The sequence below is a fragment of the Myotis nattereri genome, assembly GCF_964212035.1.
Source record: "Myotis nattereri genome assembly, chromosome: 12".
NCBI lineage: Eukaryota > Metazoa > Chordata > Mammalia > Chiroptera > Vespertilionidae > Myotis > Myotis nattereri.
This window is the reverse complement of record NC_138087.1, coordinates 82387661-82407457: the sequence shown is the minus strand read 5'-3', so window position 1 is coordinate 82407457 and position 19797 is coordinate 82387661. Positions and strand designations below refer to the sequence as shown.

Genomic DNA, 19797 nt, shown 5'->3' with positions numbered 1-19797 from the left:
ACACCCCGGCAGCGGCCTGGCTGACCCCGAGGGCAGGGCCTCAGCTGCTGCTCACCAGGGTCACCCAGAGCCTCAAGCCAGCTGGCACCGCTGCCCGGGGAACCTGATCTCAGAGTCTGCAGCACTTTGGGGTCCCCGTGATTTTGTATTGTATCATCTATTCCCCCAGGAAGGCAAACACGGCTAGTGTGGTGTGCTCCGTTCAGACTGCCAGCAGGGAGCAGGGAGCAGGGAAGGGGGAGGAGGGAGCAGGGAGGCAGGCTGCCTCTGTCCTCTCCTGCCGCAGTCCTGACCAGCCCTAACGGGGTGCTGACAGCTGGGGGGCTGTCCGCTGTGTGGCTCTGACGCCACTTTAAGGCGGGAAGACGAGGCCCAGAGGCGGCAGGTGCTGCTGGGGCTGCAGCGAGGCCAGGCCCGGCCACGGCTCAGAGACAAGCAGGTGACAGGTCAGAGCCCGGGACCCAGGACCCCATGTCACACCCCATCTCCAGGGGATACAGCATTGAACCCCCAGTGGGCGGGCAAAGAGAATGGGCCGACTCCCTAGAGTCAGGAGAGCCCCCAGGACGGTCAGCGCCCTCCTAGGACTGGTAAGCCCCCCGCAGACCAGGACAGTCCCTCCGGACTGGTCAGCACCCCCAGGACTGGTGGGCCCCTCACCTGGGCTGGCGGCAGCAGGAGGAAGCTGGACGGCTGTCCCTCAGGCACCTGCGGCTGTGGTCCTGCCTGTCCCCTCCCCACCCCGTTAGTCACCAGCCTCCCCACCTGCATCTGCAGGCAGGTGACAAGCCTGGAAGCCGGGCCCTGCGCCAGCCCCACCCCCACCCCCTGAGCCTGCAGACCAGAGGCTGAGGCTTCTGAAGCCAAGTCCAGGCCCCTGCCAGTCACCCCCCCGCCCCCAGGCTCTCCCCAGCCGCCTGCGCCCAGGTTGTTCCCCCTGGGGGTCCCCCCTCTGCCCTCCCTGTTCTGGGACCCAAGCAGGTGGGCCCGCCCCTCCTGGGAGGCGGACATTACCCTCCGACCCCACCCTCCCCCAGTTGGCAGAAGCGCCAGGGCTGGGCTGAGGGCAGGTCAGAGTCAGGTGAGTCAGGTGACTAGAAGGGGAGCCAGGGCTCAGAGGGAGCAAAGGCCGGAGGCGGCCCAGCCCTGGTCAGGGGGCCGGGGCTGCAGCCTGGGCGCCTGCTGGTTGCACAGCTGGAGGACCCTGGCCTCCCTCCCCAAACAGCGGCTCCTTCTCCACAGCTTGTCTTGGGGGGCGAGGTCCCAGGGATGGACGGAGCCTGGCTTCCCCCGCTCAGCACAGGCGCCGGTCCCTCCTCTGCGCCCACCTCCCGTCCTCCCCGTCCAAGGTCCAAGGCATTCGGACCCTGAAGAGACAGGTGAGGGACATTCGGGCACAGGTCTCCCCTGACCGACTGAGGACACAGGCCACGGGGTCCTGAAGTCAGGCCACTTTTAACTGCCCCCCCCCCCCTTTCCCAGCAGGAGAGAGCCAGTTCTCTGCTCCCTCCCCAGCGACCTCTTGGTTCTTGGGTCCGCGCTCAACCACTGAGCCACACCGGCCGGCTCTGTCATAAGTTTTGACAAGCTCTTCTGCCCATTTTTTAGTTGGATTTTTAAATTGTTTTTAGCTGTTGTGTGACTTCTGTACTCTTATTACCAGGGAGGCCCCTTATCAGACACATGGCTTGCAGTTCCTCTCTCCCATCCTGTGAGCTGCCCTTCGTTCTGCTGGCGGCTTCCTTTCTGGGCAGAAGCTTTTCGTTTGGTGAGCTTGTCTGTTGCTATTTTTTGTTACTTTTGCTTTCGGTGTCAGGTTTGAAGGAATCATTGCCAAGTCTGATGTCAAGGAGATTCCCGCCTGTATGTTCTTCTAGGGCAGCGGTTCTCAACCTGTGGGACCCCACCCCTTTGGCGGTCGAACGACCCTCTCACAGGGGTCGCCTCCGACCATCCTGCATCTCAGATATATACATGACGATTCCTAACAGTAGCAACATGACAGTTCTGAAGTAGCCACGAAAATAATTGTATGGTTGGGTCACAACATGAGGAGCTGTATTGAAAGGGCCAGAAGGTGGAGAACCACTGTTCTAGGGGCTTTCTGCTCAAGCCTTTAATCCCTTATGTTAATTCTTGTGTTTGGTGTAAGATAGGGGTCCAGTTTCATTCTTTTGCGTGTGGCTGCCCAGTTTTCCCAACATCGTTTATTGAAGAGATTGTCCTTCCCCCATTGCATAATATTGGCTCCTCTGTCATAAATTAATTGACCGTGTAGAAACCCATGGGTTTCTTTCTGGGTTCCCCACTCTGTTCCAGCGATGTGTTTTCCTGTCAATGCCATGCTGTTTTGATGACTGTAGCTCTGAAATATAGTTTGAAATCAGGGGGTGAAACGCCTCCAGCCTTCTTCTTCTTTCTTAAGCTTGCTTTGGCTATTTGGGGTCGTTCGTGGATTCATACACATTTTGGGGTGGTTTGTTCTGATTTGTAGATGTTGACTCATCCTTGCATCTCTGGAATAAATCACACATGACTGTGACGTAGTATCCTTTTAATGTATTGTTGAATTCGCTGATATTTTGCTGCGGATTTTGGCATCTATAGTCACCAGGGATATTGGTCTTTATGTTGTGTGTGTGTGTGTGGCATCCTTGTCTGGTTTTGGTATCAGGGTAAGGTTTTGGTATTTTTTTTAGAATAGTTTGAGAAGGATTGGTATTAATTTTTCTTTGAATGTTTGGTAGAATTCACCAGTGAAGCCATCTGGTCCTGGATTCTTGTTTTTTGGGAGGTTTTTAATTACTGATTCAACCTCATTGCTAGTAATTAGTCCGTCCAGCTTTCCTATTCCATCAGGATTCATTACACTTAACAGTTGCTGCCAGATTATTTCCCAAGACGACAGCTGCTCCCATGGCCTTTCTCCTGTCCACCAGCGCACGCACCGAGAGCCCTGAAGGCTTTCCCAGACCAACAGCGAAGCAGTCACACCTCCGTCCTCCTGCTCTTTTCCTCAGCTCCGAGCGGGGCTAAGACGCTCTACGCAGACACTCTGGCGACTGCTTTCCTCTAGGGCAGCGGTTCTCCACCTTCTGGCCCTTTCAATACAGCTCCTCATGTTGTGACCCAACCATACAATTATTTTCGTGGCTACTTCATCACTGCAATGTTGCTACTGTTATGAATCGTCATGTAAATATCTGAGATGCAGGATGGTCTTAGGCGACCCCTGTGAAAGGGTCGTTCGACCGCCAGAGGGGTCGCGACCCACAGGTTGAGAACCGCTGCTCTAGGAGTTGTCTCTTCAGATGTCTGTTTGTCTTTTCCTGTTGGCTTGTCTTTTACCAAAACATAGAAACGTTCTCCCTGTTGAGGGCCTGACCCTCTCTCCGTGCCGTGAACACTTCTTCCCCAACCACCTCGGCCGCGTTCGTGTCTCCGCGGGGCCGTGGGCAGCAGCCCTGTCACGGGAGGCAGCTCTGGCCCCTGTGCCGCCCCCCCTGCCCCCCCCGCCCGCCTCTGCGTCAGCCATCACTTCACTGGTTTTGTGCTTTTCCCAGAATGCTTCCCCGTGTTTATACTGTCCGTCTTTGGGCACCTTCCGGTTTGCCACCTTTCCCTCCACGAGGCCGCTCCTGGGTGGTTACGGGTGTGGGGAGTGGAACCTGGTGAACCAGGTGGTAAACCTGGAGCCTCCTGAGGGCGGGGCAGGCCCGGAACCCCTACCCGCCTCGCCGACCCTCAGGACTGGGGGGGACACACGCGCGGAAGTGACCCCCATCTGAGACTGCAGGGTCCCCAGCAGAGGCCGGGCGAGGGGCCAGGGCACATCGCAGGGCACATCGCAGAGCCCCCGGCTGCCCTGGGGGCGGGACTGAGGGCCCTCTGAGCCCCGGTGCGCGGGTAGGTGGGCCGCTGTCTGCTCAGGCCGCAGGGTTTTACCTACAAACAGAAGTGCTGGTAGCGTCGCCCAGATGCCAGGCCTGAGGGGCGGGGGGTCCCTCAGGCCCCAGGAGCTGAGAAGGTGCGGAGGCCTCCTGAGTCACATGACCTTGTGGTGCGTGATATAGTAAGTTCAAGCATGCGGACCAGCACGTGGGATTGAATCTAAACCCCTAAAAGTTTACCCATTCAAGTTGGCGCCCAAACTTCTACGCCCCCGCCCAGCAGGGTGATGTGATGCAGGGCTGTCCCCGAGCAGGTCCGCCACCCTCCGGCCCCCCTGTCCCGGCTGCACCACGCCGTCCACTGTGGGTAACCGGCTGGCACCGGCTGTTTGTCCCCGGGCCACTGGACCAGGAGCCACCGGGGTCGGCAGGCCTGGCCGTGCCCAGTGACAGCTTGGTTGCTAGGGGACAGGTGGCAGTGGGCATATCTGGAAATGAGGAGGCTAAGGGAGGCCAGTGGTCCTGTGGTCACTCCCTGGCCTCACTGCCCGGGTGGAGACAGAAGTGGCAGGGGCAGGGCACCTCACTCCCCGTTCTGCCCCTTCTCAGGCCCCAGGCTTCACGGCTCAGGGCCTGCCCTCCACTCCCTGCCGCGGGTCCCCACCCCCATGGAGCGGGCCCCTGGCTGGGGGGGTCTGGAAGCTCAGCAGCCTCAGGCCCAGCTGGCGGCCGAGGTGGCCGACTCATCAGCAGGCTCAGCAGCTCCGGCCGGGAGGTACCAACCCCGCGGGCGGAGAGAGGACGCGGGCAGAGCGGCGGAGGGTCAGCTTTAATGGTCACTCTACGGATATCGTACATGGTTAGAGCCCGGCCACTCCCGCCCCCGCTCAGCCTCGGACACAGCCAGGTGCCCTCCGACCCGGGCTCTGCAAAGGGGGACCTGCCCCCAGCGCCAGCTGTATGTACAAGAGTGCCGCCAGGGCCAGGCCGGTGCCAGCCCGCCCGCCAGCGCTCGGCTCCTGGGCCTGGATGTGGGGTCCAGGCCCCCAGTGCGGCGGGCGGGTCTCACCCACGGGGACCCAGCCCTGGCTGGGCCCGCTCCGCCCGACCGCCCGCACTGCCCGTCCTCCGGGAGGGGGGCGGAGGGCGGGCCCTGGAGACGGCACCCCCCGCCGCCGGGCGCCCAGGACCCGTGGGGGACGGGCGGGCAGAGGCGCGCCCGCGAGCCGACCAGGCGCCCGTGCTGGTGATGGGTTCGCGGCCGGCGGGCACCACGCGGCCGGGCGCCCTGCACTGGCTCCCGGGGGCCGGAGGGAATTGCACTTGTTCTGCGGCCGCGGGCGCTCCGCGGGCTGAGGACCTGAGCCGGGACCGGCGGCGCCCAGGACGCGGCGAGGGGCCGCCTGGCCTCACAGCACGTCCTCGAAGTCCAGCAGCTTCGAGTGCTGGCGGCTCTTCCACAGGCGGTACAGCCGGAAGTCGAAGTAGGTCTCGATCATCTGCTTCCCTGGGGGGAGGTGGGCGGGGCTCAGGCAGAGCGGGGGCGGGGCCAGAGCCGAGGGGCGGGGCTCCGGGTGGAGTCGGGTCATGAGGGCGGGGCCAGGGCTGAGGGCGGGGCTCCGGGTGGGCTGGGGCGGGCCTGGGGGAAGGGGGCGCTGCCTTGGGAACCCATCCCAGTGCGGGGAAGCAGCCTGACCAACTCACCTTGGGCCGACAGCTCCAGGGGGGACTCAAAGATGACCCGGTAAGGGGTCATGAGGGTCCTGAGATTCTGGAACAGCTGGAAGGAGGGGCGGGGCCATGAGTCCAGGGCGGGGAGGAAGGGAGGGAGCTTAAGGGCAGATGGGGGGGCAGGACCCCTCACAACCGGCTGGGCTGAGGCACAAGGGGTTCCTCAGAGGGTTTTTTAAAAAATATATTTGTATTGGTTTCAGAGAGAGCGGGAGAGAGAGAGAGACACATCAATGATGAGAGAGAATCATTGATTGGCTGCCTCCTGAACGCCCCTACTGGGGATCAAGCCCACAACCCCAGCATGTGCCCTTGACCGGAATCGAACCCGGGAACCTTCAGTCCCCAGGCCGACGCTCTATCCACTGAGCCACACCGGCCAGGCTCTCTGGAGAGTTTAAGGAAAGAGGAGAGGGAGTCTGAGCAGACACAGGTGGAGAGGGGCATTCTGTCACCTCTGTTCATGGGCCCGGGATCCCCAGAAGCCTGGTGGGGCCTGGGGTCCCTGTACCTTCTCCCCGTTGGGGTTCCCCAGAATGTAGCAGCCCATGATGTGGATGACGTTTGGCTCTGGGTTCACTTTGCTCATCAAGCGGCTCAAGCGCTTCCAGAAGCTGGTGGGGGAAGGGAGCATCACAGGCGGTCTCCAACCCAGGCCCCGGGGTGCGGGGGGCGCAGGGCCCAGTCCTCCCCAGCCCCCGCCAGCCCGCCCGCTCACTGGATCATGTCTTCCTCCTTCTCCACTTTGGCGAAGGTGGCCACCTTGTTCTTGAGCAGGTACAGGTGTCCCGGGCCGCCCTGTGAGAGACGGTGGTCAGCCTGGAGGGCTGCACACGCCCGGTGTCCATCCACTGCTCCCCCAGTCCACACACACGGGGTGCCAGGCCCCACCTGGCAGAATATGAGCATCTTCCAGATCTTGGCACCCTTGTGGTAGATGTTCAGCTTCTTCTCGATCTCCTCTGGGGAGGGAGGGGTGTGAGCGCTGCCCCCAGTGCTCCCCTACAGCCTGCGGGCCCCGCCCCCGCCCCTGCCCCGGAAGACGGTGGGAATGGAGGGCACATACCCAGGATGTCCTCAAAGGTCGCGTGTTCGTGGTCCTGGGACAGACACAAGCCACCCTGAATCAGTCCCTCTTGGGCAGCACCACCCCCCGCCCCGGCTCTGGGGGCTGGGGGCTGGGGCTGGGTGGGCACTCACATAGAGGATGGGGATGATGGAAGGGTCGTCCCTGCGGATGATGGTGGGGATGTACTCCGCTCTGGGCACCTTGGAGGAGATGAGCTGGGGACACAGGGAGCGGCTCAGGGGAGGCTCGGCCGCCTGGGAGCCCAGGGGCAGCAGGAGCCCCCCTGGTCAGCCCACCCGCAGCAGCAGCTACGATGAGACCCCCCAGGGGAGCCCCGTGAGACACCCCCTCACCCCGCAGGCAGCGGCAGTGGCTGCCTCCCTCCCAGGCAGACAGCAAGCTCCTGAGGAAAAGGATCCCCAGACTGGCTGAGAGGCGCCGGGGTCGGTCCTCACCATGACCTTGGGCGGCAGGAAGCCCTCGGCGTCGCAGGCCACGGCCTCCAGGCCCTTCTCAGCCTCCCAGTCCAGGTCCTCGAAGGCCTCGCCCAAGGTGCAGTGCGAGCTCTGCAGGTCGCCACCTGAGGGGCAGGCGGGTCACCGGGCTGCGGCCGCTGCCCACCTGCCCGCGGTTCCCAGCCGGGATGGTGGGCAGAGCTGGCAGGCCACGCCCTGGAGGGTCCTCCAGGCCAGCGAGGGAACAGGGGGTGAGGGAGAGAAGCCACGGGCACCACCAGCAGCAGCTGCCGGGATGGAAGCCGGTGGACCCCGGGGCCAGGCTGTGGGAGCCAGGATGCCAGTGCCAGCTCCGGCCAGCGTGCCAGGGGCCCTGGACCGGTGAGGAGCTGCCTGGCAGCCACATGCCCCTCCAGCCAGAGGGCGGCCCAGCACCCCACAGCTGCTAGTTATCGGCCCGCGAGGGAAGCGGTGCCGGCGCCCTGTTCACCCAGACGGGTAACCTGAGGCTCAGAGCAGAAGCGCAGAAGCTTAGCTGCCCCAGAGGGACCCGCCCTGCGGAGCTCGGGGCTGGGCCTGGGGCGCCGCTGGGAGAGGGACTTGGCCTGCGGGGCACGGGGCTGAGCCTGGGGCGCCGCTGCGAGAGGGACTTGGCCTGCGGGGCGCGGGGCCGGCCCTGGGGCGCCCCTGGAGAGGTGGGCCGGCCTGCGCAGGGCACCTACTGTCTCGAGAGTCATGGGAAGTGTCGGCTTTCATGGGGGTGGGGTCGCTCCAGGACCGGCTGAAGCTCCGCTCGCGCCGCTCCGCGAACGCTGCAGGGAGAGCAAACCCGCATCAGCGGGGCGGGCGGGGCGGCGGCGACGGTGGGGATGGACCCGCGGCGGGTGGGCTCTGGGGTAGGGTTTGCGGCTGCAGGAGGCAGAGTCGGTAAGTTCCAGGCTGGGGAACTGGAGAACGCCGTGGCGGGGCGGGAAGGGGTGACGGTGGATGGGGGCTGTGGGCGGAGTCTGGGGTTCTGGCTGTGGGCGGAGTCTGGGAGTGCTGGGGTGGGGCTGTGGGCGGAGTCTGGGGTTCTGGGCGGGGCTTGGGGAGGAGTATCTTGCGCAGAGGCCGGGCCTTAGGGGTCTTCCCGCAGCGAGCAGCATTCCAAGCCCAGCCAAGAGCAGGCGCCCCGTCCCCGCGCCCCCCACCCCACCCCCTTACTCTGGGCCTTCACCCTCCGGCTGCCGACCATGCGCAGGTGCTTTCGGAAGTTCCTGGGGGAAGAGGGGCACGGGGGCTGCTGAGGGCTGCGAGGGTGAGCGGCGGCCCTGCCCCTCCCGCTCCCTGCCCACGGCCCCTGCCCTGGCCCCCGTGAGAGATGCCCTCCCAGCCCGGACCCTCCTGCTGGCTCAGTGCCCACCAGAGGCAAAGCCCACCCAGTCCCTCTCCTACCGAGGCCCTTCCTTAGCTGCCTGGACAAAGGCACAATACCAGGCCCTCCCTTGCCCCCTCCATCCCCTGGTGCAGGGCACGCAGTGTCCACCTCCATGGCACGCCCTCCCACCCCGGACGGCCCAGGCCGGCCTCCCTCCCCAGGGTCAAGGGCTCCTGCGCTCAGTGGCAGGGCCATGTCTGCACCACCCACAGGGGGTTTGGGCCTGCTCCCTCTGCTCAGAGGCAGGTCTCCGTTGCCTCCTGACAAGGCCGGCTTCCGAAACGGACAGGCGGCCTCCTGGCCACATCTGAGGTGAGGGCCGGGAGGGTCAAGCCTTGCCACTGACCCCACAGCTCTGGCTTCATTGTGCCCCCAAACGGAAGCCTGGGGCCCAGGCCACGTGCCCTCTCCTGCCTGCTGCGTCCCCAGAGCAGGGCCAGGCCAGTGGTCGCCACCGCCCTTCCCCCATCCGGTCTGCGGGGGCCTCGGGGGGGCCCAGGCCAGACCAGCACCGACAAGAGATGGACCCCGGTGGCGAGTGGCTGGCAGGCCCTACCTCTGGATTACGGACGCGGAATCACTCTCCCGTTTCCGGCGCTTCCTCTCCGCGTAGCCCCTGAACACCCTGGGAAACCGGGGAGTCAGCACTGCCCTTGGCCACGGGCAGAGGGACAGACATGGGGAGAGGCGAGAGCACGGGGACGGTGGGCCATCCGGGGCACTGGGCCTGGCAGGGGGTCCCGCCTGCCTCGCCCTGGCCTGGCCCCTGGCGGGCCGCTGCCGCCTCGGAGCTCTGGGGACATGGCACTCCTCAGAGTCAAGGCCCAGTGGCTGGCCTGCCCGAACCTATTTGCGGGGGTGGGGGGGGCGTGCTCCCGGGGACAACTGCCTGCCCCAGGCTGCAGGTCCACAGGGTACTTACGAGATGCTGGAGGCACGGCCGAGGGGCAGCGGGAGAGAGAAGACACAGTGAGCCTCGACCCCTCACCCCCATGAGCGCCCTGCGGTCATCCCTCCCCAGGCCACGCCACCCGGCGGTGCTGCACGCTGTGGGCCGCGCCGCCAGGCGCTGTGGCCTGCCAGCCCTGGGCCCCGAGGGTGTGGTGGCCCCACTTCCCGGCCCAGGGCAGGGAGCCCGTGTGGAGCACAGGACAGCCAGGGGGCCCTGGGAAGAGCCCGGACAGAGGACGGAGAGCCCAGCTGTGTCGCAGGCGCAGAAGGGCAGACCCCGGAGCCCTAAGCTGTCCCTCAGGGGCACACGGGCCACCAGCAGGCTACTGTCTGGGGCGGTGAGGCAGAGCCTTGTGGGCAGAGCTGGGTGACACGGGCCCAGAAGAGCCGCCCCCACTGGTGACTGTCCTAGCCGTGGACGGACAGGACAGACGAACAGACAGGAGGAGCCATGAAGAGCGGGGGAGGCCTGGGGGCGGGGGAGGGTGAGAAGAGCAGCTGGCCGCCTGCCTTCAGAGTGAGAAACAGGCCCGGCCCGGAGGAGGGGCCGCAGTGGCTCCCAGGCACGGGGCACGGGGCACATGGCGGGGATGCGACTCACGCTTGCATAGTTGTGGTTGCGGTCTGGAAGCTGAAGAGGTTTTCCTTGGGGAACCAGGTGCGGATGGGGGTGTGGGCGTCGTCTGGAGGAGACAGAGGAGTGGTGACCAGGGGCGGGGGGCTTGCAGGGGAGCGGGGGGCCTGCAGGGGAGCGGGGGGGGGGCCTGCAGGGGAGTGGGGGGGCCTGCAGGGGAGGGGGGGCCTGCAGGGGAGCGGGGGGCCTGCATGGGAGCGGGGGGCCTGCAGGGGAGCGGGGGGCCTGCAGGGGAGCGGGGGGGGGGGCCTGCAGGGGAGCAGGGAGTCTGCAGGGGGACGGGCGCTTCGGCCGCAGCCGGTGAGGCGGGTGCAGGCTCAGCCACGTGCACCCACCCCGCGCGGCCTCGTGACGTCTGCCTGTCCTTGCTCAGCTCTCCCTTTGGCTGCCACAGTGGGGAGCGTTCCCGGGAAAGCACAGCCTGTCCCCAGGGGGCCCTGGGCAAGGGCTCGGCTCCGTCAAGAGGAGAGGCAGGTGAGGGAAAGGCTGCAGCCCCTCCGGGACTCGGGATGTGCCTTCGGCAGCCACGACGCCCTGGTGTGAGCTGGCCAGACCTCCCCCCACCTTCCCTGAGGGCACGTGTCCACCCTGAGCTTCCAGACGAGGTGGGTGGGGGAGGCTGAAGCAGCTCTGCCCGCTCACCCTGACCCTCGCCCAACCCCCAGCCTGTGTCCCTCAGGAGCGGGCATTGTGGAGGGGACCTGCCCACGGCCAGGCCAGTGCCCGAGGCCCAGGCGGTGTCCTGGGGGGATGTGGCGGCTCAGCTGGTGAGAGCTCTGCTCCTCAGGAGGCGGCCTCAGGGCCAGGAGGCAGGGCTGCTTGAGGCCCAGGGAGGTCTGTGCAAGACACAGCGGCCTCGGGGGGTCCCCACCACCCACACAGCCCACCAACCTGGGGAGAGGCCCACGGGCTGGCCAGGCCCCAAACAGCTATGTGTGTCCTGAAGAAAGTGGGAGCCCTGCTTGGGGCCTGGCAGAGGCAGCACAACCTTCCACCTAAGCCCATGTTTTCTGCCTCCTCAGCCCTCAAGATCCTCCAATGCCCCTCCTCCGGGAAGCACTCTTTAATTGGCTTGGCGCTGGCAGGGTCACGGCCAACCATGGGCCATGGGGCATGGGGCATAGCCGCAGGACTATCTGTGGGCTGTGACCTGCCTGTGACCTGGCACCCCTCACCCTGGCACCAGCACTTTATCCAAGCTCGCCCGCGCCCGCGCCAAGCTCCTCACCAGACACACGGTCAACACTGTACATCCTCTCCAGCTTCTTGCGGCGGCTGGAGGCCTGGGGCAGGGGGCGCTGATCCAGCCCAAAGGCCCGAGGGGAGGAGCCCGGGGCCAGCTGGGTGCACCCGGGACATTCCTGGGAGCCCTGGCGGCTGCCCGCCCAGCTCTGGCAGGGTGTGCTGACGTCCTCGTGGCTGCCGCGCAGGGACTGGCTGTGGTGGTGGGGGTGCTCCCGGTGCCGCCGCCCCTTCACCACTGCCAGCTCGATGACCTCAGCCTCGGGGCTGGGCAGCAGGGCGGGCTCCCCGGAGATGGTGTACACGCGGGGCTGGGGGCCCTCTCCCGCCGGCTTCCCGGCAACCACCTCCTCGGAGAGGCTGCCCTCGTAGCGGCCGTTGGAGACCAGCGAGAGGCGGCGCTTGTTCTGGGGCGCGGGCTGCATCTCGGGGGACCCTTCGTGGCCAGAGTAGGCGTCAGCCAGCAGGTGATCTGGGGGAGAGGCGCCAGGTGAGCCCCAGCCCCAGCCCCAGGCCTCCCCTCCCCGTCTGCTGGTGCTCAGAGGCAGGAAACACCGTGGGTGCGTGGCCGGGACGTGGGCCTGGGACTGCCCGGCCCCGACCCACCCAGTCCCTGCCGTCCTAGCAGGGGGCTCCAAGGGCTCCTCCCAGCGGCTCCCACCTCCCTCCAGCTGGGCCCCAAGCCCCTTGTGTGTGTGGGCGACAGGATGTACTACCTGCTGGGTGATGGGGAGGACAGGATAAGAGGCCCCCTCCTAGCCTGCCACCGCTCACATGTGCCCAGTGCCAACGCCTCCCCTCCCCCGGCCAGCTGGCCCCCAGAGACAGCGGTGCCAACCCCGGGGGTGCCAGGAGGCCTGTTGCCATGCCAACGGCCCAGGCTGGGTGGGTGCCATGGTGATGAGCTCTTCCTGGGGCCCTGGGCAGGGGCATGAGGGAGCCAGCCCAGCGGGGCAGCTGCTGCCACTCGGCTCACCCCACTCCCCAGCCCCCAGGGCCCGCGGGCGGCCCGGCTGGAACGGGGCCAGCGGGCCCCAGGGTGCAGGGCTGTGCGGACCCCACCCTGGCACCGCCTCCCGCGCCCCTACCTGCTCCGTTCCGGTTCTCAGGGTGACTCTGCGACAGGTACTCGCCGAAAGCCCGGGCGGCTCTGGGGGTGGACAGCGGGGCGCCGTCAGGGCACATGGCCTCTCCCGCGGCAGGAGCGTGGGGTCCCCGCCCCCACCCGGCCTCGGTCACCCAGGCGGGCACTCCTCCCCCGCAGGGAGCCCGGTTGGCAGGTCGCAGCTCCAGGACCCGTGGGCCCAGGGCAGCGTGGCCGGACCTGCAGACCGGGCTAGTCAGCCTTCCGCCGGGTCCTGCCGCCCGCGCGTGGTGGGCGGTCCGGGAGGGCGCACGGGGGCCGCGGGCGCACTCACCGCACTTTGGCCGCCACGGAGGACATGGCCTCGCTCCGCAGCGCCCTCCTCCGGGAGGCGGCGGCGCCCATGGTCGAGGCGCCAGCGCATCCCCGGGCTCAGAGTGCGCCCCGCGCCCGCCGCCGCCACCGGGGGAGCCGCGCCGCACGGGGGCTCGGGCTCGGGACCCGCATGGCCTCGCCGGGGCCCTCCGCGCGTCCCGCACCGGGAGCCGAGAGCCTTGGCCAGGACCGGGGGCGATGCTCCGCCCACCGTGACGTCAGGGACGGGGCGGGGCCCGGCGGTCGTGCACCGTGGCCGTCCACCTGACGTCAGGACCTGGGTGGCAGCTCCGGCACTAGCGCGGTCACGGTCGGTCCGCGCCACGATAGGCCCCTGTCTGCAAGGCCCTAGGCGCTGGGGTCAGGGCCCCCCACCCCCCCCTCCGACCCCTGCAGGCCCGGGCCCGCGGCAGTTCTCCCCCGCGCTGCTCGATGACCCGGAAAAGAAGTGCGGGCCTCCCCCTCTTCGGAGCGTCCGCGTGCCCCAGTGGGAAGGATGCCCGAGGCCCCCGAGGCTCCTCCTTGCTTCGGGGACCCCAGGTCCTGGGCACCCGCCCGGCTTGGCCTGGATTGTGGCCCAGGAGTTTCAAGTCCCAGCAGAGGGGGTCTGGTCCAGGGTCCCACAAGGCAACCCCTGGGGAGGGCAGGCGATGTCCGCCCGCAGCCCCACTGCGGCCCACAGCGGCCAGCAACGGGGCAGCTGCTCCCTGGACCGGGCGTAAGGAGGACACACCCACACGATCAGATCTCCTTTATTCACACCTAAGCAGAAGCATCAGGGCTCAGAGGCTCCAACACCTCTGGGGGGTGGGGGGGGCTTGCACCCAGAGGGCTGCGGTGTGTGCAGGAGGCACCAGGACCAAGCGCCCCCAGGAGCGGCCAGTGTAGAGGCCTGACACCCAGCACAGCCCGGGCCCAGCCAGGTCTCCTGCCCCGGGAGCCGTGGGCTCCAGGACAGGCCACGGAGGCGCTGGCTTCAGGGAGCGTCGGAGGGAGGCCTCTGCCCTTCCTGGCCAGAGAACCAGGGGGGAGCGGCATCCACGGATGGTTTGGGGGGAGCCACGCTGGGGTGCTGGTGATGCAGCGAGGGCTCCTCCTCCTGGAAGCAGACCGCAGTCACAGTCGGGGTGGGGACAGGGGAGGGCTCACCCTGAGGGCGCCCCCTGCCCTTGGGCCTCAGAGCAGGTGTGGGCGAGGGGCCTGGCGGGTCCAGGCAGCTCACCGAGTCGGAGCCCCCGTCGGCCGGGGAGCTCTGGAAGTCCGCGTAGGCCTCCTGGGGGCCATCAGGCAAGCCCTCCTCGCACTCGGTGAGGTAGTCAGACTCGTCTGGGCAGAGGGGTGGGCCATGTTGGTTCCCTCCGAGGGCACAGGCCCCGCCCACAGCCTGGTTAACCAGGTCCAGGGCCCCTGGTCCGTGTCAAGGTGCGGCTCCCAGCACCCTGGCCGTGTGGGTGCCTTTCCTGGGTGTCCACTCACCATCCACGACGGCCACCTTGGTGGGCTCGATGCGCGACACGATCTCAGCGAGGTCCGTGAAGGAGGCGTTGGGGCAGGTGAGGACCTGCGGGGCGAGGAGGAGGACACCCTTAGGCCAGGCCCTGCTCCCCGTGTCCCCAGCACAGCCGCCTGCCCAGCCAGGCCCAAGGCCTGCCCCGTGCCCTGTCACCCCCGGGACCCTGGCTAGCTGAGGACCCCCAGCCTCGAGTGGGGGCAGGGACGTAAAAGATGGGCAGAGTCCTGCACACACCCCCATCCTCTTGGAAGGGGTGGAAAGGGAGGGGGCAGGGGGCAGGGGACAGAGAGACTGGGAGACAGCTCCCAGGCCTGCTGCCTTCGACTATGCTGGCCCACAGGGGCGCCGCAGCACGAGCAGCTGAGGGGTGCTCTGGGGTGCTGCTGGCTACAGGGCACCTATCGCAGGTGCATGGGGGGAGGCAGGTCGCAGAAGAGGGAAGGCAGAGGGTGTCCGTGGGCACTCACGTCGAAGGCCTTCATCTTGCTCGTGCCCTGCCGGTCCTGCAGCATCTTCTCCAGTACCCCACTGCGCCTCCAGATGTCAAACACCGTCCGGCCGTGCTGGTACCCCACCTCCTGCAACAGGGGGCCCTGGGCCTGAATGTGGGGCCCATCTCCGGCTCACAGAGGGCGCTGGGCCTGGGTGTGGGGCCCACCTCCTGCAACAGGGGACGCTGGGCCTGGGTGTGGGGCCCACCTCCTGCAACAGGGGACGCTGGGCCTGGGTGTGGGGCCCACCTCCTGCTCACAGGGGGCGCTGGGCCTGGGTGTGGGGCCCACCTCCTGCTCACAGGGGGCGCTGGGCCTGGGTGTGGGGCCCACCTCCTGCAACAGGGGGCGCTGGGCCTGGGTGTGGGGCCCACCTCCTGCTCACAGGGGGCGCTGGGCCTGGGTGTGGGGCCCACCTCCTGCTCACAGGGGGCGCTGGGCCTGGGTGTGGGGCCCACCTCCTGCAACAGGGGACGCTGGGCCTGGGTGTGGGGCCCACCTCCTGCTCACAGGGGGCGCTGGGCCTGGGTGTGGGGCCCACCTCCTGCTCACAGGGGGCGCTGGGCCTGGGTGTGGGGCCCACCTCCTGCAACAGGGGGCGCTGGGCCTGGGTGTGGGGCCCACCTCCTGCTCTCAGTAGGGCAGGGGGCTGGGAAAGAAGTAGCCAGAGCCTGGCCAGTGTGGCTCACTGGTTGACCGTTGACCTATGAACCAGGTCAGGGCACACGCCGGGTTGTGGGCATGACCCCAGTAGTGGGCGCGCAGGAGGCAGCTGGTCAATGATTCTCTCTCATCACTGATGTTTCTCTCCCTCTCCCTTCCTCTCTCATCATGGATGTTTCTCTCTCTTCCTCTCCCTTCCTCTCTGAAATCAATAAAAACATGTTTAGAAAAGGCAGCCAGACACGAGCCCCGCTGGCCTGGCACCGCCGCCCCCGCCCCCGCACTCACGCAGATCTCGGCGAACTTGCCGAAGTCCAGGGTGCCGTAGCTATCGATGGGCGGGCGCAGGTACTCGCAGTAGTCGCTGTTCCGCACCTCCTCCAGCTGCCGCACGCAGCACACGTAGGCCAGGCGCGTCTGGATCTCTGCCATGTTCAGCACCTACCGCCACCAAGGCCTGGCTCTCGTGCCCTGGGTCCCGCCTGCCGCCCCGGCCCGGGGGCAATAGCTCCGCCAGGCCCACCCTCCCCCAGCGCTGGCCGCCTGCCCGGGGAGCAGGGGTGGGAGGGCCTGGGACCCAGAGGCGCAGGGGAGCTGCGGGGCCGGCCTGCCCCGCCTAGGGCTGTGCCCACCTTGACTTTGGTGGCCAAGGGGTTCCAGCGCTTCCACAGCAGCCACCACCCTGACAGCGCGTCACCGTAGTTGGTGAGGTCCGTCTCGTCCCGGCTGCCCACGTCGATGGCGATCACCACCTTCGCCCCCATCGACCTGGCCACGTCCGCTGGGGACAAGGAGACCCTGGTCACCCGGGACAGGTGCCCGGAGCCCAGTCGGGGCAGAGCCTGCCCCACCAGCCCTGAGGCCCGCGGAGCGCACCGAAGTGTCCAACAGGTGACAGGTGTGCCCGAGGGAGGGGCCCCCCCAGCACACGCGGCACCTGCGGGCTGTTAGTTCCTGCTGTGGCACAGACGAGAGGTAACTGCTCCCCGCCTCTCCCTGGCCCTTGTTCTGGGAGCTGCTGAGCTGACAAACGGAGCCATATGCTGGGCTCGCGGTGCCCGGGCGCGGGCGTGTGTGCGTGTGTGTGTGTGTGCGTGTTCCCTGCTCCGAGCCAGCCTGTGACGCCCTTGGCACCGGCTGGAGGAAGCGTGCAGAGCCGGCGGAGGGAGGCGCTGGGGAGGGGCGCACCTGGGAGGTTGTTGATGTAGCCGCCGTCCATCAACAGGTGTCCGTCCTTGGGGTCGCAGAGGGGGGGCATGTAGCCGGACAGGGACATGCTGGCACGCACGTACCTCCACAGGGAGCCTGGGGGGCCAGAGGGCGGAGGTCCCGGCCATGCCCGGGCAGGAAGGAGCCTCTCCCGACCCGTGCTCCTGCCGGCACCCTGGCCCCGCTGGCCTCCGGGGGGCACTGCGCAGGCCTGGACATGCCTCCTGGACATCCCCTCCCCGAGGCCCAGAGCCGGGCGCGCTCCGGGTGTCCCGCCTTCCGAGTGCTGCCCCACACGGGTGTGCCGAGGCCTCAGCCAGCCCTCCCCCACCCCGAGACGGTCAAGCAGCTCCAGACATGCTGCCTGGAGCCCTCCGTGCCGCCCACAGGCCACACACTCTGGGCTCCTGGTCATTTCCCCACCACCCTGTCGTCCGTGTGCAGAAGGTCCTCTCTGTGGGAGCCCCTCAGGGAGCAGGCGCTCACCGTCTGTGTGGACCCGCATGGCAGAGGCTGAGATGTCCGTGGTGATGGTGAAGTAGGGGATCCACAGGTCCTGCGGGGAGGGCGGGGCTTAGAGGGCGTCCTCCCCAGCCGCCACCCAAGGGGTGTGTGAGGGGTGGGGAGGGGTACGGGATGGGTGGGGAGGGGTGAGCAGGGGTGGGGAGGAGTGAGGAAGGGTGGGGAGGGGTGAGCAGAGGTGCAGGAGGGATGGGGAGGGTTGGGGAGGAGTGAGGGTGCAGCACCTCAATCTGCCGGTCCTTGAAGACGCTGCAGATGCTGCTGTTGAAGCCAGCCCCCGAGAACATGGAGGTGATGGGGTAGGTCAGGTCCAGCATCGTCTTCATCATCGACGTCATGTCCTGGGAGGGGGGGGGGCACTAGGCTGGTGAGGACTCATCCCCGGGCAGCAGGCGGCCCTCAGGCCCAGCAGGGCTGCATCGGAGGAGGGAGCAGGGACCTGGCTGGGCCCCCAGACAGAGCAGAATGTCGGAGGCACCTGGGGGTGGGTCTCGGGGGGACGAACGCTGTGGCCTGAGCAGCTCACCGGGAGGTGCTGTGGGGACACTGCTGTCCCCCCGGGTGTCTCTCCTGCAAACTGATCAATGCACTGCCCCCCCCCGCCCCCCATCAAAACCTCACACCAAGCCAGTACCCCTGCCCGCTCCGCCCAGGCCAGGGCCCCAGCCGACAGGCTCAGCCCAGGTCCCAGCCCCTCAGAGGAGCTGACCTGCAGCTGCTGACCCCGCCTTTCCCACAGAACCCCCAAAGCGGCTCAGGCCTGGGGCTCCCCGTGGCCCTGCCCCGTTTCCAGCGGAACTGTGGGTCCAGCGAACCTCCGTGTGGTCCCCAGTCACCTGGGTGGACTGACACCGGGAACCAACACAGACAGCCCCCACACGGTGTGGCCGCACCCGTGCTCCCCGCTGCCCCACGGGTGGTCACGGGATGAGCCGGCTCCAGGGAGCAGCCCTACCTCAGTCCACTGCTTGGCCCGGATGCGAATCTGGCTGTAGCTCCTCTCCTCGGCGTACAGGGCGCCCATGAAGGCCCCGATGGACGTCCCCCCAACCATGTCCACGGGGATGCCGCACTCCGCCAGCGCTCGGATGATGCCAACCTGGGCGCAGCCTCTGCCCACCGGGAGCAGGGACAGGGGTAAGTGCCACCGCCAGGACCGGCCCCCACTGTGCCCGCAGGAGCCCGGACGGCTGCCGCCCCACCCCTCTCCGCCATGCCGGCTCTCGTCTGACCGATAGGCCAGGCAGATCCGGCTCAGAGGAGAGACGGGCACCACGCAGATGCTCTGGTGTCCTGAGTGGTAGCCAGCACTCGGCCTCGTCTCCCACCAGCGTCCGAGAGGCCTGCACCGGCCGGACTTTGGGTGGACTCAGGAGGGGCGAGGGGGACACAGGCCAGGCCCCGGAAGGGAGTCGGTCAGTGGGACGCACGGACCCCCGCGGGGGGGAAAGCCGGCCTCGGACTGAACTGGTCACTGAGCCTCGAACTCTGCTACCATGTCTCTCACGATGTCCGTCCCTCCCAGCAATGACACGCCTGTGAGAGGCCCGCGTGGCCACGGCCCGAGCACGCAGCCCGCCGGCGTGGGCCCAGAGGACCCGGTCACGGAGGTGCCGGCGCCGCTCTAAGATGGCGGGGCTCCCGCGACAGTGAGGAGTGATGCGTGTGGGGTGAGCCCAGGAGAGGGTGCCTCTCAGGGGGCCCAAGGCGCTGCGCTCAGTGGCAGAGCCAGGCCCTGGAGGAGGGGCCTGTGGGACCCACAGACACAGGCGGGGCCGGCGGGACAGTCAGCGTGGGACGAGGGGGGTCCCCAGGGGACGTGGGGGCTGCGCGGCCTGTGCTGTGCCGGGCGCCCCTGGATCGCTTCGCAAACCCAGGTAGAAGGTAAACTTTGTGGCCCACCTGTTTTCACACAAATAAAATGTGGCGATTCTGACACAGGACTGGAGACGACGAAGTGGGGCCGAGAGGGAGCTGGCGTGAGAAGGGAACTGAGAGGTTCAGAGCAGGAGGCCCGGGGGCAGGAGCGGGCCGAGGGGAAGGCGGCTCCCAGACCGTGTAGAGGGCGGGGCACGTGAAAGGCTGGCTGAAGCCGGTGAGACGGCGGGGACCACGTGGGCTGTGGCCAGGGGCCTGTCCGCGTCTCCCTGGGGCCCAGATGCGAGACCAGATGCGTTCAGGGTCGGGACGAACGCCGTGTCTGAGGGGAAACACTTCGAAGTGCTTAGAAACGATGACTGAAACCCAGAATCAGATTCAGAAGCGGGATGAACCCCAAGCATAAACCAAAAGAAAATCGTTCCTACGTGGCTGCCAACCAAGGAGCCGCACCTCCGAGAACAAGAGGACACGCCCCTCAGAGCGCGTGCAGGGGACGTGCAGCTCGAGCAGAGCGAGCACGGAAGCAATGGGCAGAGCGCCCCGGGGGCCGGGAGGGAAGGCGAGCAGGGGGCGCTCAGCAGCTGCCCGGGAACGAACAGGACCCTCGCCCAGATGCCCCGTCAGAGAGGTCAGCAGTGCGTGGGCCTCATGCCGAGAGCAGGGCGATCAG

The 19797-nt window shown here is 67.3% G+C and overlaps 2 protein-coding genes and 1 long non-coding RNA gene across 4 annotated transcripts in view; 1 reads left to right on the top strand and 2 right to left on the bottom strand.

Annotated features, from left to right (window-relative positions):
* Positions 1-4702: 4702 nt before the first annotated feature.
* Positions 4703-13045, bottom strand: NSMF (NMDA receptor synaptonuclear signaling and neuronal migration factor). Of its 2 annotated transcripts, XM_081103097.1 has the most exons (15): positions 12808-13045; positions 12478-12539; positions 11376-11861; positions 10115-10196; positions 9119-9187; positions 8349-8401; positions 7868-7957; positions 7146-7270; positions 6822-6905; positions 6688-6721; positions 6513-6583; positions 6340-6419; positions 6133-6235; positions 5595-5670; positions 4703-5397 (listed from the first exon to the last, which is right to left on the bottom strand). In XM_081103097.1, the coding sequence occupies exons 1-15, from the start codon at positions 12876-12878 to the stop codon at positions 5300-5302; spliced, it is 1584 nt and encodes a 527-aa protein (XP_080959223.1). In that variant the 5' UTR covers positions 12879-13045; the 3' UTR covers positions 4703-5299. The 2 variants fall into 2 exon arrangements, with proteins under 2 accessions (XP_080959223.1, XP_080959224.1); XM_081103098.1 differs by lacking the exons at positions 4703-5397; positions 5595-5670; positions 6133-6235; ... (6 more) ...; positions 8349-8401; positions 9119-9187 and adding an exon at positions 9466-9490 and having other exon boundaries at positions 12808-13017.
* LOC308527684 lies at positions 11774-18907 on the top strand. The gene is made up of 3 exons (XR_013996645.1): positions 11774-11879; positions 18262-18383; positions 18772-18907. It is a non-coding gene; the product is annotated as an uncharacterized lncRNA (long non-coding RNA).
* The window catches only part of PNPLA7 (patatin like domain 7, lysophospholipase), a 30281-nt gene continuing 24068 nt past the window's right edge, over positions 13585-19797 (bottom strand). Inside the window, exons 27-36 of the mRNA XM_081103102.1 lie at positions 18202-18358; positions 17471-17587; positions 17211-17280; positions 16704-16820; positions 16148-16296; positions 15804-15956; positions 14829-14939; positions 14325-14409; positions 14071-14174; positions 13585-13947 (exon numbers count right to left, since the gene is read on the bottom strand). Of these exons, the coding sequence (XP_080959228.1) occupies positions 13825-13947; positions 14071-14174; positions 14325-14409; positions 14829-14939; positions 15804-15956; positions 16148-16296; positions 16704-16820; positions 17211-17280; positions 17471-17587; positions 18202-18358 (1186 nt within the window). The 3' untranslated portion in view covers positions 13585-13824. The remainder of the gene's footprint in view (positions 13948-14070; positions 14175-14324; positions 14410-14828; positions 14940-15803; positions 15957-16147; positions 16297-16703; positions 16821-17210; positions 17281-17470; positions 17588-18201; positions 18359-19797) is intronic.